The 18668-nt window shown below is 50.0% G+C and overlaps 1 protein-coding gene across 1 annotated transcript in view; it reads left to right on the top strand.

Annotated features, from left to right (window-relative positions):
- Positions 1–18668, top strand: part of TENM4 (teneurin transmembrane protein 4) — a 714583-nt gene that overhangs the window by 219544 nt on the left and 476371 nt on the right. The window contains exon 3 of the mRNA XM_073879780.1: positions 4091–4192. Coding sequence (XP_073735881.1) covers positions 4183–4192 — 10 coding nt within the window. The 5' untranslated portion in view covers positions 4091–4182. The remainder of the gene's footprint in view (positions 1–4090; positions 4193–18668) is intronic.

Raw genomic sequence — 18668 nt, 5'->3', positions numbered from 1 at the left:
CCCTCCAAAAGTCCATTTCTTCAACTGGGACTTTGTGAGGAAGAGAGCCACCTCACAGGGAGAGCAATGCCTAGAATGTTGAACATGAAAAAAGAGAAGAAATTATTTTATGTTCTTATGTCAATGCCAGGGGTCCTAATCCCTTATAATCATCCCCATTTAATAATGAGGAAATGTAAGGAGCTCAGTGGTTTGCCCCAGGCTGCAGAGCCGGTAATTGGGTGCGGTATAATCCAGAGCCCCTCTCTTTGCTTCTAAAGCCCCTGCTCTTCCTGTCACATGAGGCTTCCTCTAAAAAAATGTGCATTCCTGATTGTCAGGTATATACAGCCCATCATGACCTGTAGTTAGAATGAGGAAATCTTTTTTTTTTCCCCCGTTGAAAAAAAACCCAAGTTTTAATAGCAGGCATCTTTTTTTTTTTTTTAAGATTGTATTTATTTATTTGAGAGAGAGAAAGAGAGCACAATCAGGGGGAAGGTCAGAGAGAGAAGCAGACTCTCTGCCAAGCAGGGAGCCTGACGCAGCCTGGATCCCAGGACCCTGGGATCATGACCTGAGCTGAAGGCAGACGCTTCACCGACGGAGCCCCCCCGGGCTCCCCAAATAGCAGGCGTCCTGATAGGATGATCCATGGTCTTCACCAGGCTGCAGATGGGACTACCCAGTTCAGGTGGATTGAGTCCTCTGGGCAATCCTCCCAAACCGTTGAGTCAGCCCAGAGTGTAGAAACGCTTGGTCCCTCATGGACATCGTATGTGGCCCGAGCAGAGTCCTGGGTATCCAGAAGATGCCCCCCCTGACCCCGGGCTCCTGGGTCAGCTGCTCCTGCTACCATGGCTTAGCGAAGAAGTGAAGGACAAAAGCAACACTCCCCTCTAAGGAAAGAGGATGGTCTCCTGCTACGTGTGAAATCTTCTGCAGGAGACTGCAGTCTATGGTGATTGGGACCCAACTCAACGCATTGTCTTATCTCGTTGATTTGTGGCCACTTTGGGGAAAACGAACAGAAGCAAAGGTGCTCTGTGCTTCATCCCACCCAGGCCTCTTAAAGGCAGTCCAGGAAACAATCACATTCCGCCCACCTGGTAGGCAGGAAGGTGCTCTGGAAGCAGAAGGTGTACTGAGAGTATCAGGGTGTAGGGTTTCACATGCTGGGTCACGGCACGCTTTATGGTTCACCTGGAAAGAAAAAGAACAAGGTTTAGATTTTGTTTCTACCGCTTCCTAGCTGGGGGATTAGAGGCAAGCAGCTTAAATTCCCTAAAGTCTCCTTTTCTTGCCTGCAAGTCTTGGAAGGATAATGCTTGCCTAGCGCAGTTGTTTAGAGTTTCCATGAGATCAAATACCAGCCAGTCCCTAACACTCTGCCCATTGCTTGGCACAGAGTGAGGAACTTCCTCTTCTCTTCCAGCTCATCCTGTGCCAGCCTTGTCGAATTCATCTTCTTATAGCAGATCTCCAGTCATGTCACATCTCTGTTCAGCAGGCCTTGGTGGCTCCTAATTACTCATTGAATAACAGCCATCTTCTCTGGCTCGGTTTTCAGGGCCCTGTTTTTTGGAACCTACCTCCCCTGTCAGGTGCATCGTCCTCCGTTCCCCTTCACACAGCCCACATCCTGGGAAGCTGAGCTACACGCTTTGCGTGCTTTCCGCTGCGGTGCTTTGCTCCCTTGGACAGAGTACCTGCCCACCTAACACAGACTCTGGCGCCAGGCTGAGCTGAAACGGACAGTTGTCCAGTAAGTGCTCCCTGATCTGCCAGCCACGCTGGTCTCCTCGCTCCTCTGTCCCCTCCCTGGCTTTTATCTGTATCTGTCTTGCAAGACGGCCAGGCCTTCTCGTTCCTTGCTGGGCTGGGAGCTTCCTGAGGGCAAGATCTGCTTCCAAGTCACCAGTAGGTCCTGTACGACACCTCACCCTCACTACATGAACAAGTGAGTGAGTGAGCGAGGGAAGGAATGAATGAAGGCTCCAATCCCTTCCCAGCTGGGTTTCCCCTCCATCAAATGCTAGTTACATAAGCACCTCTGAGACGGTTCAGTCCACCCATGAGCCTTTTCCTTTCACTCATTGTGGCCCTTGTTGGAGTTACTTCGGAAAAGAGGGAATTCAGGGATATGAATTGAAGAGGAAATAAACAGAAGAAACGGAGTTGAGGTTTTCCCTAAAGCCCTGGCAAAGAGGAAGGTGGAAGGGAAGCTAAACTAGGTCTGTGGCCTCCCTAAGAGGGGGAGGGACCCTAAGGCCCAGGCCAGGCTCCAGAGCACAAACTGTGGCCCGAAGCTATGGGGGCAGAGTGGGATTTTAAAACCAAAGAGAGGGGTTTGAGGGAGACCCTGGGTATTTTGTCTGAGTCGCTGCCTAGGGCCAGGACCCCGGCAAAACCCTCCCGGCAAAGCCAAGAGCTCTGAGTCCTAAAATCCAGCAGGTTCTGGGCCTGCAGGGAGAGGTCCACACACAGGAGAAAGTGCCCATTGTTAGAGCAAAACAACCTCCTGCGGCTCTCTGAGACTTTGGTGCAGAAGCTTACAAGGAACAAGGCGTGGTAAATCGAAATTAAGGGCATGAGAGCCATGACTGCTCATTCAAGATGCCTCAGATGATAGTCCTGTGCTCTGTAGCGTGCTGCCTATTGCTTATTACAGTGACTGTAGTGAGATTTTTAAAGGCTTTTCTTGGTGTGCCTCTAGACTGCGTCAATTCTGTTTCTGCCCGGCAGGTCTTCTGTTCTGGGGTGTTCAGGAGCCTGATCCCTGAGGGTGGGGAAGGGACAGTCTGCACTGGGGCCTGGTCAGTGTTCTTGCCTGTTACAGTTCCTTTTTGATCAGAATAACAATTTACAATAAAGAAACATGAAATTCAGATGAAACTAGCACAGTGTCACACTTCAGAAAATTGTATTTTTAGTAGAGATGACCACTAATTCCTCACCTTATAATGGACAATCCTGTCTTCTTAGCTAGGGCCCTACCTATATTTGGCAAATAGGTATTCAGGGATTTTCTAAAAAATAATTTTTACCTCAGATGCCTAAATGCATCCTTCATGCCTTCTTCAGCCTAGTGCGTCTTCTGTATAAAAAGGCATTTTGTGGTGTTTTCAGTGGCTGTGCAGGAGAAAGTAAACAAATCTTACGTCTGTGAGGGCCTGTGTTCAAATTTCATTCCCCCTCAGCAACGACCTGAGGCAGATGACTTAGAACTTAGAGCTTCCCCTTACTTTTCTTCTGAGTAGGGTGGCATTTCTTTTCCTCATTTCATCAGCCCTTATTGTGTGCGGGTATCTCCTCAGGCACTGAGATCACGGATGAATCAAATTCACCATCGTAGAATTCTAGGGGCAGAGAGGACCTCACCAGTCACCAGGTTCAGAGTTTCCCTGTTTCACACGAGGAAACCTAGGCTCAAAGAGAGGATATTTGCTAGAGGTTCCAGTGTGACACACAGATGTGCCAGAGCAGAACTCTTGTATGTGAGGAACTCGGCGCAGGTGACTCCCAACACAAGCCCATGTGGTATATCCCAGGGAAGGTCGCCATTTTATAGGGCAGGCCACTAAGGTTCAAGGAGGTTCGGTGACGCATTTATTTGCCTGGTGAACCAATGATAGAACTGCTGAGGGGGGCCAGGGCCTCGTGCCCATCCCCCATCCCCCACCCCCACCACAGCACCCATTTGGTCCATCTTCATAAAACGATTCAGTTCACCTCTGCTACAAGTCCTTGAAGGGTACTAGGGTCATATAGAGGACTGATCTGCAGTCCCTGCCCTTGAGGGATTTGGTCAGACAAGACCATTACTCCCACAGCCCAAGATGAAATGGGGGAATAGAGGAATGTATGCTAGAGCTGTCCAGGAAAGCTGCATAAAGGAATTACATTCCAGTGGGATTCACCCGGTATTTGGGACCCCCCTCGTCCCCCCACCCCACTCCCGCCGCTTCTCTTCCTTGCTGTGGCATCAGGAACAAGCCCCTCCCCCCACTGGCCATGTGTTTGCAATGGCTGCTGGGGAGAAATCTGTGGGAAAGGGTCCAGGGCATCTTGCCACCTCACTCAGTAGGGTCTGTGTTCTCTGCTTCAACAGAAAGGATCCTGCCTTGTCCTCCAGGATCCGATGGCCCTGGAGAGAGGGCTGCAGGGCCCAGGGACACTGCTGACTCTTCAGAACGTGCTGACATGGAGCCAGGTCAGTCCCCTTGTCTGCTTTGATTTTCTGTGTCATCAACTGCAAACCTGTGGTCTTAATGAGAAATGCCATCTTGGAATCTGAAACCATGCATGCTTTTTGGTGGAAGGCTTTGGCCACTATGCAGCATGGGGAGTAACAGGAGGTCAGGCCAGAGTAGGAGGTATCCTTGTTGGGGAGCAGACACAGTAGGCGGCACGGTGGGTGCTGGAAGCCCAGGCAGCAGCCAGCACAGTTGGAGGGCAGGGCAGGCAAGGCCTAGGCATCCAGGTGGGAGGTACTGTGGGCGCTAGCAGCCGGGTAGCACCGTGCAGGTCCGGGACCATGGCGGGGGTGCGGGGGGAACAGGGGCAGCGGTGGCCATCAGAATCATTCCAGAATCCAGGAGACCAGGGGCAGGGTCCAGAGTCGGATGGTTCCCTGTTGAGCTGAGCTGGAGTGAGATCAGAGACATAGTTGAGAGTGTGGTAGGAGGAGCTGAATGGGTGGCTGCCAGGACAGGGGGGCTGGGGGCTGGGCCAGCCCGCCAGAACGGCGCTTCTGAAGCTTTTCTTCATGTTGCTATGCAGAAGAACAATGACAGAAACAGTACAGAACACCTGGGTTGCATCAGGAAAATGGAAGGATGTTTCAGGCTAGAGAAGGTAGCATCATAATGGAGGCTAGGTCATGATGAAGAAGGCTGAAGAGGCAGAGGAGCCAGGACTCGGGACCCAGGACCCCAGGAAAGAGCCCTGCAGTGAAAACCTCCTGTGAACCAAGCACTTTTTCTTACCTGCCAAGCAATCTTGCCAGGTAGACGTCTGAGTGTCTCTAGGCTCGGTTATGCTCCAGTAATAAGGTAACTCCAGAATCTCAGTGGCTCGACAGAGCAAAAGTGTATTTCTTGTTCATGTTCCATGTCCAACCGAGGGAGGTAGAGGACTCTGCCCTACCGAGCGACTCAGGCCAGGTTGATGAAAACTCTCCTGGCTTGTAGGGATACCTCCTGGAACATTCAGCCACCTTGGTCTCTGCAGTCAAGGCCGGCCGAGAACCGGAAAGCAGAGCGCTGGCCCTTAAATGCTTTGGTCCAGAAGTCACCTGCAGCCCGCAGGCCCAAACTAGCCACGTGGTCCTGCCTGACTTCTAGGGCTCTGGGAAACGTGGGGGAAATCAGGTTATTTGATGAGAGTAACTGTCTCTGCCACAGGAGGTATTATTTGTGTCTAACAAGGAAGAAAATCGAGGTGCAGAGAAATTAACTGTGTTGTCTGAAGTCTTCCAGCTAAAAAAGTGCTAAAGCCTAGATCTTACATAACCTCTGATTCAGTCATTTATTTGGCAATTCGACAAAGGCGTACTGAATACTAACAATAAGCCTAGCACCACGCAAGGCTGTGGAGATAGCGCAGGGGATGAAAGCAGAGGTAGCTTCTGCGCTCAGCCTGAAAAATGTGGAAGTACAAACCGGGAGGAGCACTCAGCCATACCGACACAGCTGTCTGAGGAGAGCTGTTAAGATTATTAGCTTTTCATGTAGAAGGACGAGTAAAAATGGGGTCATGTCTATTGAGGCCTTGTGCCAAGTACTTGATTTGTGCATCTCATTGAACTCTGGGAGCCCCATGAGGTAGTCCCTATCATCCCATTTTTAAGATAAGAAACCTGAGGTCCACTCATTGAAGTAAGATAACTAAGCTAAAGGTGAACTCATTGCCCCCAACCTTGCTTGCTTGTAATGCATGAACAGTGGAAGAAGAAGTTGAACCTTGCCACCCCCACGCCACTGAAACCCAGGGAAAATGCTCTCCCCTTCCTCCTCTAAACTCTCCATCCCGGCCTTTCTCCCCCTGGCTCCCCCAGCGTCCTGCTGGTGTCACATGTGAACACAGCTCTCAGCAACAACAGAGGAGGCCTCATGGAGGCCAGACCCTGGGTCGGTCACTCATCCCAAGTTGGTGCCGCCTGTAGAACTGGGCCCACAGCAAGGCTTGTTGAACTCGAGGAGGGAGGGAAGCAGTCACAGAAATGAAGGTAGTGGGATCTGAGTCTGGCAGGATGGGGTCAAATCTGAGCCTTGGCACAGGCAGATCCTTCTGTCTAGAATGTTCTCCTTTCTCTCGCTGGCCTTATCTCCCCTCATCCCTCCCGTTGCACACTGTGCTATATGTACACTGACTCCATCACTTCTCTCCCCTCCTCAGCTTGTGTGACCACCTCCTCTGTCCCCACACTGGTCCAAGCCATGGTCTCGTACCTGGATTATTGCAGTGGGCTCCTCATGGGGCTCCACTTCCATCCTTCTCTCCAGGACTCTGGCACCGGTCAGATCAGAATCACTTCTCTGCTCAAAACCTGCTGTGTGCCCCCATCTTTGGCAGAGGAAAAGCCAAAGGCCTCACAGTGACCCACTAGGACCTAAATGAGCCAACCCATCTCCCGTCCCACCTCATCTCTCCCGTGCACCCCTCACCCACGCCGTTGGCCTCTTCACTGTTCCTTGAACCATAAACGCATTCCCACCTCAAGGTGGGGCATAGATGCCTTTTTTCCAGTCTTGGGAAAGATCTTCAGGCAGAGGGACAGCATTGAACAGACCTCCACATTGCATCCGAGGGAGCAGAGCACACATAGGCTGAGAGGTGCCCAACGAAGTGTTGGGGGCTCGGGGACCCCCCCAACTCCGTGCAAGGAGCCACCCTCCCAGTCCAGGCCTTCCTGTGCCCTGTTCCATTGGCTCTTGTCCATGTGACACTTCTCGCCACCTGCTGCATCATCTGTTACTCTGTAAGCTTGTCTGTGGTCTGTCTTCCCCCGTTGGAACATGAGCTCCACAAGGGCAGGGATTTACTTTGTGCTGTTTCCTGGAGTGTTCTTACTCCTGGAACAGGCGCTCAGTAAGCACATATCGAATGAGTGAATGAATAAACAAATACTTTCCACAACACATTCCATATCGATATTTGCTTACACGCTATTGTCACCCTCCTGCCTTTATGTATGTTATTCCGAACTCTTCCTGGAATGGCCCCACTGCCCTTCTCCCCCCAGCTAACCTCTCGCTCTTTCTCACTCACTCCGCCTGCTCAGGTGGGCCCAGTTTCTGTAGCAGCACACAGCCCCAGCATTATCTCGCCATCCCCTTGAGCATGGAGCTGTCAAGGGCAAGCGCAGCTCCTGGTCCTTGAGCCCCTCCCCCCTATGCCCGGGGCACAGCTAGAGTCCTGCTATTGTTTGCTGGCTTGAGCCAAGTGGACCAGAGCACCATGTAAAGAATTGCAGCCCTGGGGCTACCGCTCTCCTCTCCTGCATGTCACCTCACCCACAATCAGGAGGCAGGGAGCCCTCGCTGCCAATTCAGTCACCTCCTGCTTAACGCCCGCCTCAGAGATCAGGAAGATGAGGCAAATGGGACACTAACGAAATGCAGAGAGAAAACTAAATCCGGAGGTGTTGCAAACATCGAGGAGGAGGGAGACTGATTTAAAAGGATCTCTCCAGGGTGGGAGGGGGAGTGCAGTGTGGGACTGCAGAGCCCCGGAGTTAGTGTCCCCATGTCCCACCTCTGACACCTGCATGTGGGGTGGCCTGCATGATCCCTGTAGCTCCAGGGGCTTCACATTTCTGACTTTAAATTAGGAGCCTTTTACTTGATTGATTTGTTCATTCCCACCTTCCCACCAACTTGCCAAAAAAGATTTGAGTGGGTTAACAATCTTAACTTGATTAATTAATGAAGACCAAGAGCAGTTAATGCAAAATTAAGGTAGAAAGTAAGAGAAAAAAGGGAAGGGGAAGGGACACCTGGGTGGCTCAGTTGGTTAAGCGTCTGCTTTTGGCTCAGGTCATGATCCCCAGGGTCCTGGGATCGAGTCCCACATTGGGCTGTCCACTCAATAGTGAAAGTGAATCTGCTTCTCCCTCTCCCCCTGTGATCTCTCTTTCACTGTTATCTCAAATAAATAAATAAAATCTTAAAAAAAAAAAAGGGAAGGGGAGAAGAAAAAGATTTCCAGGGCTGCTCAGAGAGGGGGTTCTGGGAAAAGGGTTACAGGTGGGGCGGTGGATGCTGACGACCTTTAGGGTTGGAAGAGCTCTGGTCAAATGGTAGTGATGATGACCAGTGTTTCAGAACATTTCACATCCACTGTCTGATCCTTCAGTTATAGGCATTGTCTGCTGTGTGCCAGGGACCGCCACAGGGCATTTTTTTTTTCTCTGTCCCATTGAATGCTCACAGCGCCCTGCTAGATGGTCTTTTAAAGCCCATTTTCGAGATGAGACAACTGAGTCTCAGAGGCACTGGTCATCTCTTCAGCAAATGGTGCTGGGATGATGGCTATCCACACGCAAAAGCGTGAAGTTGGACCTTTCCTCACACTGTATACAAAAATTAACTCAAAATGCTAAAGCTGTAAACCCTTAAAAGAAAACATAGGCATAAATGTTCATGACCTCAGATTAGGCAGGCAGTGGCTAGGCACACACAAAAAGGAGGAAAACAATACGTAAATTGGACATCATCAAAATTAAAAATTTTTGTGCTGCAGAGAACACCATATGGGAAATAAAGATGAGCCCGGAATGGGAGAAAATATTTGCAGTCATAGATCTCACAAGGGATTTTTATTGCAGAATATATAAAGAACTCTTAAACTCAGCGATAAAAAGACAAAGGGCCTAATTCAAAAATGGGCAAAGAGTTTGAATAGGCATTTCTCCAAAGGAAACAACAGAAATGGCCAATAAGCACATCAAAAGATGTTCCACATTTTTAGTCATCAGGGAAATGCCAATCAGAGCGATTGGGTTATCTGTGTGGACCCGGCCTTCCTAACAGCGAAGGCTCCTGACCACACACCTCCCTGAGCTTAGGGAAGGGGTTACTGAGTGAGAGGCAGAGTGAGAGGCCTGGTCTGCCGCTAAGGTTTTCACAGGAAGAGGAAGGAAAGGGAGGAACGAGAGAAACAGGCAAGACAGAAGGGTCCAGCCAGGGACAGACTGCCTGTGGGCTCTTTTCCCGGTAAGGGGCAGAAATCGCCATCTGACAAGGCTTCCCAGGGCCAGTTATGCCCCTAGCCCTCTTCACAGAATGCCCTAAAGCAGTGGTTCTCAAACTGTCTGGTTTCGGGACCCTGTTTGACTCTTCCAAATTATTAAAGACCCCAAAGAGTTTTTGTTTATGTAGATTATGTCTATCAAAATTTGTCATGCTAGTGATTAGCACTGAAAAAAAAGTTAAAATCATTATTTATAGCTTATTTAAAGTAATAATAATAAACCCTTACATTAACATAAATAACCCATTTTTATGAAAATGAGTTTTCCACAACAAACAAAAAATGTGTAGAATGGCATTGTTTTACATTTTGGCAAATCTCTTTACTATTTGGCTTAATGGAAGATATAGCTGTTTCTGTATTCAGTCTGGAAAACTCCACTGTATACCGATAAGAGAACAAGGATGAAAAGGGCAGTGTTTTAAGTAGTCTTGACCTCACCCACTTCCCGAAAGGGTCTCAGGGACCTGCGAGGATCCCTGAGCCACACTTTGAAAGCTGAGCACGAAAAGTAAGGTCCTTGTCGGAGTCCAGCAGAGAGTGCAGAACAGGTGTCTGTCAGCCTAGTAAAGACAGGAAGAGGAGTGAGGACAGTCTGAGTGGAGAGGTGACAAGAATCTGCCTGCACTGAGGCCTGGCTGCCCTGGGGAGGCCTCAGGTCTCCGGCCTTTTGCACGTGATATTCTCTTGGCTCAGAATACCTTCTCCGTCTTGGTCTATTGGCGAAATCCTCCTTGTGCTTTAGGATTAACTTTGGGCGCACCTGCCTCTGGAAAGCCTTTCTTACCATCCCTAACATCTTCAAGGCTGAGTTAAGCCCTCCTCCACACCCAGCCCCGTGATGGGTGCCAGCAGGGTGAGCACTGTAGCAGGGGAGTGGCTGGGAGGTTGAGGCCTACTGGTGGAAGCCTTGGCGTCCCAGGCAGAGGAGCTGGGGCCTTTTGCTATTCTTGTTTAAGAAGTCAGAAGCCACTGGAAATTTTTTCACAAGCATCTACTTGATGGTGTACAAATTTATAGGTACAGAGGACGGCGGTCACCAAAGGGCAGAGAAAAGTCATCCGCTACTAATTCTAACTCACTATCAACTAAAGGAATCCCAGCAATCTAGAAGAGAGTGGGGAATGAGGAAGAAGAAGGAAGAAATGAAACTAACAGCTAATTGAGCACTCACTCTGTGCCAGGCATGTATCATGTTTATGGAATCATTAGAGCAGTTAGGGGCATCTTCCCCATTTTACAGATGAACAAACTGAAGCACCCCCCCTCCTCCTCTCCCTAAGGATCCCTTGCTAGTAAGCGGCAGAACTGGGATTCAGACACAAGTCAGTCTGCTTCTAAAGCTCGTAATTGCTTTGGCCACCACGCCACATGGGCTTGGCACCATGTGTCTGACCTCGAGTGTTTACTGCTACCACCCTGATAGAAATGAGTGCTTCTATCATTGCTTTCCAAATACACTGGTTCGCCCTTAGAAAGTTGAACGAGAATACCGGTTATGCCTCTTTGTTCCACCATGGCAGCTTCCTGGCACATAGCAGATAGTCCAGAATCTCCACTTTTGTATTGCTTTCTTTCCATAGAAGACATGGCCACGGGGGAGATGTTAACCCAGTGGAGATACTCATGAGTTATCAAGTGGTCAGGCTCTGCCCAGAACTGGCCATTCTGGCTAGAGACAGAAACCTGGGAAGTCAAAGGGCTTGGAACAGATACGTTATTCTTCTCAGGATCAGGCTGAGAAATAATCCTCTGCGGCACACCCTGGTTCTTCAACAAATACTCAGTGTGGCAACCCAGGCTGATGAGGCTGAGTGTACTGTCGTATCTGGTGCCAATTAGGTCAGTTAAGCAAGGATAAAGGAACATTTATTGAACTCTTCCTGTGGGGTAGTCTCTAGGCTAGGCACATTGCATGTTTTTATCCTCATGATGAAAACCTTTATGTTTGGGGCTCAATGAGATAGGAGTATCTCCATTTTCCAGTGCCCAAACTGAGACACAGAAAAGTATCTTGCTCGGGAACATAGATGTCCTAGGACATGGAGGAGCTGGGTCTGTTTGGGAACATCACACTGTCCTCCCCGTGAAGAGAAAATGTGGAGTCTGGTTCCAGCAGGGTGATTCATGAGGCTCAGTGGCCACCGAAACCCTTGTGCTGGTGTCAGGCTTGTGCAGACCATCTGTCCTCCCTGGCTCCTTTTCTCTCCCTGAGTTTGCACTTTCAATTTTTACTCAGAGCACCTGGAATGGCCACCATGCTACCATGCCACTATCATCTTTCAGCACCAAGTATCAGCTTCTTCAAATTCCTGGGCCACTTGAGCTTAGGGAGAATGAGATAGGAGAAGCAGGTGACTTATGAAATCCGAAAGGTGTCACAGATTGAGCTTGAAACCCAAGAGTTCCCTATTTGCCCAAAAGAGGAATTCCTCTAGGCAAGCTCTTCTGGTCCCAGCCTTCGATGCTTCTTTGCGAAGCCGGATGTGGAATTCTGCCCTCCCCGAGGCGACACAGCCACTGCTCCAGAGGTGGCTGTCCTTCTGAAACCCCTTAAATATCTTTGTTTCCCTGTCCCCATCCTCGGGTGGTACTGCTGCTTCTCAGCCCAGGGTATGCAGAATGATCACAGAGCCATTGACCAGCCGCATGCCTGGTTGATTTCCAAATGGGAAGGTCAGTGTCATTATCCTTGGTGGATTCAATGACCAAATCCTCCTCATGGTACGGCTCGCTTCCTGTTGCTAACTGCATCTTCAGCTGCACATCTCAGTGGCCAGTTCAGCCGAAGCAGCAGGTCATGGCCCAGAGGCTCCTCTCTGAGGCTGCGGACCTGCATCGCTGCACTGCCTTGACTTACCTGCTGGGAAGTGGATGTCTTCAGACCTCTTCTACCCCCCCCCCACAGCTTTTGTGAAAGTTCCCTTGGTGGAAAAGAGCAGTAAGTCAACATCTGTGAGTACAGAATCCTTTGCCTCTTTGGATTCTAAGCATGGCAGAAAAGCCGAGTGTGCACCAAATGCCCCAGTGGTGAGAACGGACATTCTGGAGTACCTATTACATGTCAGCCACTGAGCTCGGCATTTCATGGTCCATTTCCCCCTCACAACTACTGGTGAGGTAAGCATTGTTGTTTCTGATTCACAGAAGGGGCCGTGGAGCCTCAGAGAGGGTCAGGGACTTTCAGTCACACAGCTGGGAGATCGGGGAGCCTGGAGCTGAGTCAAGGTCATCTGCTGCAGGACCCGACTTCCCCCCACTGGGCTGAAACGGTAACAGGAACCACAGCAACGAGAGGTACTGTCCGAGGAGTGCTCGCTACTGTCCGGACTTGTAATAGCTCATGTAATCCGTTTGTGACAACCCAGGGGTGTTAGGTACTCTTATCACCCCCATTTTAGACACGAGGGACCCACGGTACAGAGAAGTGGGCTTTCAGAATGAAAACCTTTCCAAAGGGTATTTGGAAGGTGAGCCCCAGCCATCTGCCGGTTTGCTGCTCTTTCATAAATAGCTCTTGTCTAAAATAAGCACAGGCCTTGTTCATAGAAGGCACTTCATGTTTGGTTATTGATAATTAACTTCACGGTATTCTTAGGCGCCCCCGCCCCCGCCCCGCACTGGAATGGCTATTCCGGTCACTGTTGATAGCCTCTGTGGGCCACTGAGCTGCCGCTTGCCATGGGAGACTTCTGATAGGTCAGAGAATCCTGGTGCTGGATCCCAGATGTTAGAGTCCAGAGCAGAGACTCTGGAAACAGACCGGTGGAGACCAAGCATGGCCTAACAGCTCTGGACTCTGGACCAGTTACTTAATGCCTCTCTGCCTCAGTTTCCTAACATGTGAATTGGGTATAATAGGAGCCCATGCCTCAGTGGGTTATCACAAGGATAAAAATCATATAAAACACTGATAGCCAAGGGTAGCACAAACAAACAGGTGCCCAGTGACTGTGATCGGTCATATTATCGAAGATTGGTTTATAGAGTTGGACTCCTGAGGTGATCTAGGTCTACCCTTTCACTTGCAGGTGGGGAAACTGAGGCCCAGAGACAGGTGGTGATTGGCCCAAGTCACACAGCATTTTCTGATTCCAACGCCCAAGTTTTTTCCAAAACTGTAAGCCAGATTTAGAACAACAGTCTGGAAGAGCCCATACATCAGCTTTCCCATTTCTAGAAGTTTTAGTTGGTTATCTTTCAGTCTGCTTTATTTTCCTTGATAGTCTTTTCTTTGTTTATACTTTCACCACTTTGACATATTTCTTTAAATATTGTACACATTTCATTTTCTGCATCTGATTATTTTAGTACCTGTCGCATTCCTAGGTCTGATTGATTTGTTCATTGTTTCTGCTCTCTCTTGCTCATGGTGGCTTGTTTTCTTACATGCTCTGTGATTTTTTTAAATTGTGCATTTATGATTGCTAAAACTTTGTGCGATTGCTTTGAGGCCTGAGTTGAAAATTCGTTGCTCCAGAAAGGGTTTGCATTTGCTTCTGCCAGGTACCTGGAGGAACCACCAACTTGGGGTTGCTTTAAACACTCAACTCGGATTGGTTTTTTTTTGTTTTTTTTTTTTTCTTCCGGCCACAAAGTAATACATAGTCAGGTTCCAGACCCACATGAGGGCCATTTTGTGATTGGAAATTCTCAGCCTTTTAAAAATTTTCCATCCCCTCTGCCCAGGCCTAGGGTCAAGTTTCCTTACTACCTCCACCTGCAAGGTGAGATTTTGTGTTTTTCTGATTCACTCTTTCCCTAAAGGGTAAATGTCTCCTTTCTGAGTCTTAGCCATAAGTGAGAGTCTCCGTTTCCCTTCCACCTTCTGAAGGACTGTGCCTTTGCTTCTTTCCTTGGCTCTTTAAGACCAAAGGCCCCAGGTCACTGAGGAGCAGCAGGTGCCCCCAGGCCCATCACCCACTCAGTGTTTGGGAACCTCTATGAATTCGTGCTGTCTCATGGTTATTTGACCTCTGAGGATTTCCTTCTCTTTCCTGACTGCTCAGCTCTGTATTTAAAAATAAATGTGTTTGTTTAATCTGGCATTTTTCCATACACTGTGTTAGGGTGAGTCGTCAGTCCTACTGTTGGAAATACAAGTGTGAAGTGGCCACCCCTGTCTTTCATTGGTGAGAGCATGGACTTCATCAGTTAGGGTTTCCCTGATTATTACTGGTTGATAGTTTATCAGATTTTTTCTCCAAGGTCCACAATGTGTGCCCAGAGAGCCAGGGGGGAAGTTTGTATACCATAGGCCAAGTCCATCTCTCAAAACATCCCTTCTCCCTGAGATCTCATCCTGTGCTCATCTCAGTACCCACAGGGGCCTTGATCAAGAACACTACTATAGATGTTGCCCAATGAAAACTCTGGTTTCATGAAGGTGCCCAAAGGGTGCCACGTTCTGAAGACATGCCTGCATGCTGTTGCTTGATCCAGCCATCACTGATGTGCTCTTTGCTAAAGCATTAACCCAGTGCAGCAGAGGCAGCACAAGCGATTTTAAATTCATTTGCCCATGAGTTCATCCACTCCACATTCACTGAGCACCTACCACATGCTGTGCCCCTGTTAGGCTCTGGGATACAGAGATGGATAAGGTAGAATGGGGCTTAACCCAAACTCAGGTGGGCAGGCTTCCCATAGGAAGTGGCGAGTGAATCTAAAGTATGAGTAAGAGATAGCAAATCTAGAAGCGGAAAGGCCATGTCCCTCAAAAGAAAACATGACATGCTCCCCTTGAGAATAAATGATCCAGCTAATTTTCCTTTCCTGTTCTTAGTCTGTGGGTAAGTAAGCCTTGCCCTCTTCCACTCTGGGGACAACACTCTGAGAACCACAGGTGTAATTTATACATTCTCAACAGGGGCACTATCATTCACAAGGGGGTGAAATTGGTTCTTGGAGAGTTGGGAGTGAAAAAAATCTTTATTACAAGGGTTTGTGATCCTCCAATGGGCTAGTGTACATACACAGATATATTGTATATCTGCAGTATCAACACTTATAGGAAAGGGAAGGGAATTGGAAAAACAGACGTCTATTTGGCGGGGAGGGAAAAAAAAAGCCTTTTGACAGGGAGCGGGGGACACGGAGAAAGGCTGAAAGCCTCTAATGTAACTGTAAAAACAGGTAGCGTGACAGCCAGATATGCCTGCATCCAAAGCTGCCTCCCTCATCTCACAGCCTGTATAACCTTGGACACAATTAATTTCCCCAAGCCTCAGTTTCCTTACCTGTGAAATGGGATAAGATCTCCTCTCACAAGGCCATTCTGAGGTTTAAGGGAAATGATACATGTCAGTCTCCTGGCACTTAGTAGGTACTCAGTGACTGCCATGAGGGGCGAGTCCCCTGCCCCCACCCAGCCCAGCACACACGTTCAGGAGAGGGCCCAGACTGGATGAGATTTGTTGAACGAGTGGGTTTCCAGACAGTCACTGCTGCAGGCCTTGAGCATCCGCGCGTAGAATTCCATTCCCCGGGACCGTGTGGATGTGCAGGGTCCCAGAAGCTCTTGGAATTATCTGAGAGAGGGATGGGGTGATCCATGTGAGTTATCAAAGACAACATTTTCTGGTGCTTCCTTCAGAGACGCAATTAATATTCAGCCTGTTAGAGTGATTAACGTGAGGGAAGCCGAGACATCCAGGTGGAGTTAAAGCTTATTAGTGATTGTCTTTTAAGGGGGGAGTTTGGGTTTTCCCATGGGCTGTGAGTTAATCTGAGCGCCTCAACCTGGTCTCCTGGTGTCTCAGGCCTCTGAGCCCCCATTTAGGGAAGAAGCTATTGACCCAGGCCCACCCTGAGCAGGGTGTGAATAGAAGGGAGTGATGTCGGGGGAGGAGATAGCAGGGACCTTGGGGGAGGGAGGTTTGGATGGCCCTTCTTTGTCCCCCCCCGTGGCTCCATGCTTCCCTCTGTCGCCTCACTGGTGCCCCGAGATGGCCTGTGTAGACGAGAATTCCCTGAATAACACCTGGCACATAACGGGCCCACAACATACATGTGTTGGATGATTCGCTTTGTCCCCACCCCATAATTATAACTAGCATCAGTATTTCATAATGTTACGTGTTTTACTGCATTATCTCCCTTGACCCTTACGGCACCTCAACTATTCCGTTCCTTGTTCCTTCGTCAGAATCGTCCCCGTTTTATAGATACGGAAGCCAAGGCTAAGAGAAGTTAGGATGTTTTCCCAGATGACTAAAGCGCAGAGCCAGGGGAAGGCCGGGCTCCCAACGCTGGCCTCGCATCTACCACCCTAACTGGATCTCCCCGTGGGCAAGGCCGGCTGCCGGGTCAGTTCTGAGCCCCAGTGCCGGGCTCAAGGGAGGGAGGCCAGAGCCCTCGGGTCCAGCACTGAGTTCTCTGTCTCCCTCCCCGCCCCCCTTTCCAGCACCGCTGCTGCCTCCATGCCCCCCCTGGGCCTGTCCCAGTCAGGCTGACCGGTGACAAGCCCCCTCCGTATCAGTGACACGCAGCCAGCAGCACCCAAGCCTGGGAACCCGGGAGCGCTGCCACGCTCCGTAGAACCGGGCAGAGGGGCCTTCTTCCCGACACCAGTTCATTTTCCCTGCAAGGCCCGCCCTCTGCAGTGGGTTCGTTTTCTCTGCTCAGAATATGTCAGGGCTGGGCCAAGGGAATCCAAACGTGGCCTGGAGAAATGCTCTGCAGCTCCCTCACCCCTGCAGCCTCAGACTGCCCGCCTTACCCTACCCCCCCCACCTACCACCAGGGGAAACACACACACACACACAAGACACGGAGTCAGCGGGCACTGGGGACCAACTAGGTTAGAAGATAAGAATCTCCCGCTTTATAAAGCACATTGTGGTTGGCCAGTATTTTCTGGCACCTTGTTGCTGATCTTCACAACAGCCCGTTGCAGGGGTGGGGGTTGTTGCCATCTCAGCTAGGAAGGTGAGGGTTTGCCCCAGGAGGAAGTGTGGGGCTGGAGGGGCTTTGATGTCTGCTTGCCCCGCTCCTCCCAGCCTAGGCCCAGGGAGGAAGGCAGTGTTCTGCAGCTCACACAGGGGGCAAGGGGCAGACCCAAGGCTTGAACCTGGACCCTGCCGACTGCAACAGCTGTGTTCTTCCCCTGTCTTGTGTGGTCACGTCTCAGCGAGGGGAGACCCTGGGCAGCCGCTGGTTCCAGAGCAACGGGTAAAATCTGGGGAGACTTGAGGAGCATCCAGATTTGGAGGACTGGCCATGAGGCTTTATTGCACTTGTGCCTTTCCTTGGAGGCTGTGGAGCAGGTTCTGGTCCAGCCATGCCCAGTAAAAGAAGGAAGAGGCTCAGAAGAAAAGCAATAAAAGCAAGGAGCTGGGCCTTCAGAGATGTTGAGGTGGGAGCCCAGGGTGACCCTAAGATAGCATCCCTAAAACAGAGGTCTGTTTGTGACCCTCTGCACTTAATGATTTTCCGTGGTTCCCTTTGCCCTCCAGAGGAAGCCCACACCTCTCATTGTATCATAGAAGGTCCTGTATGACTTCTTTTCTCAGAAAAGTTTATCGTAAACAGCAAAGGACTCTGGGTTCAAATTCTAACCCTCCTCCTTTGCAAAGCGTATCCCCTGGAGCAACTTTCTTTCTTTTTATTATATTTTTTAAGATTTTATTTATTTATTTGCCAGAGAGAGAGAAAGAGTGAGCACAAGCAGGGGGAGCTGCAGACAGAGGGAGAAGCAGGCTTCCCGCTGAGCAGGGAGCCAGACATGGGGCTCAATCCCTGGAGCAACTTTCTTCACCACCCGGTTCCTCTGTAACTTTGTGTGTAAAACTGACATGACGATAATGTGTCGCTGTTGTTAGGATCAAGTGAGGTAACACAGAAAGCTCTCCGGCGCCCACCTGCCCTAGGCCCACCTGCCCTAGGCCCTTCCCTTGCCCTGGCCTCTCTCCCACAGCAGGGGGCCGCGGAGCCCATGCTGGCTTCTGCACCCACATTGCAGTTCTCCAGGCATGAGGGGGCATTTCTGGGTGTTTCCGCTGGGACCTCTTGCAGGCAGGGTGTCTGAGGGCCAGGCCGCCCCCAGTAGGTGTGTGTAGCGTGAATCTGTCACTGTTCCATGCTCTGCCCAGGACCCGGAAATTCATAATTGGTGCCAGAAAAGGTTAAAGCTACTTGGACAGAGGGGTGGGAGGCCCACTGAGGCCGGGGCTGCACCTGGCAGCAGCAGATACTATCAGGGCCTCATTATCCACCCACTGGCAACACCACCCCCCAGCTTGAGCCTCAAGTAAGAACATTCCCCCTCTTTTGTGTTGCCTTCCAACAGAAGATACGCTCTCTTTCCAGTGCCACTTGACTGCACTTCCACCTTCTTCTCAAGGGCCTTCAGGAGATGCCAGATTTCATTCTTTCTACCTTGAGCACTACCTCCTTTTCTTTGTGTTTTCCCCAGTTAGGAGCAGCTCCCCACC

Source organism: Callorhinus ursinus, unplaced genomic scaffold (genome assembly GCF_003265705.2).
Source record: "Callorhinus ursinus isolate GAN/ISIS: 27379988/994484 unplaced genomic scaffold, GSC_fseal_2.0 scaffold35, whole genome shotgun sequence".
Taxonomy (NCBI): Eukaryota; Metazoa; Chordata; class Mammalia; order Carnivora; family Otariidae; genus Callorhinus; species Callorhinus ursinus.
Note: the sequence above shows the minus strand (reverse complement) of the source record. Positions and strands in the feature narration are given on the sequence as shown.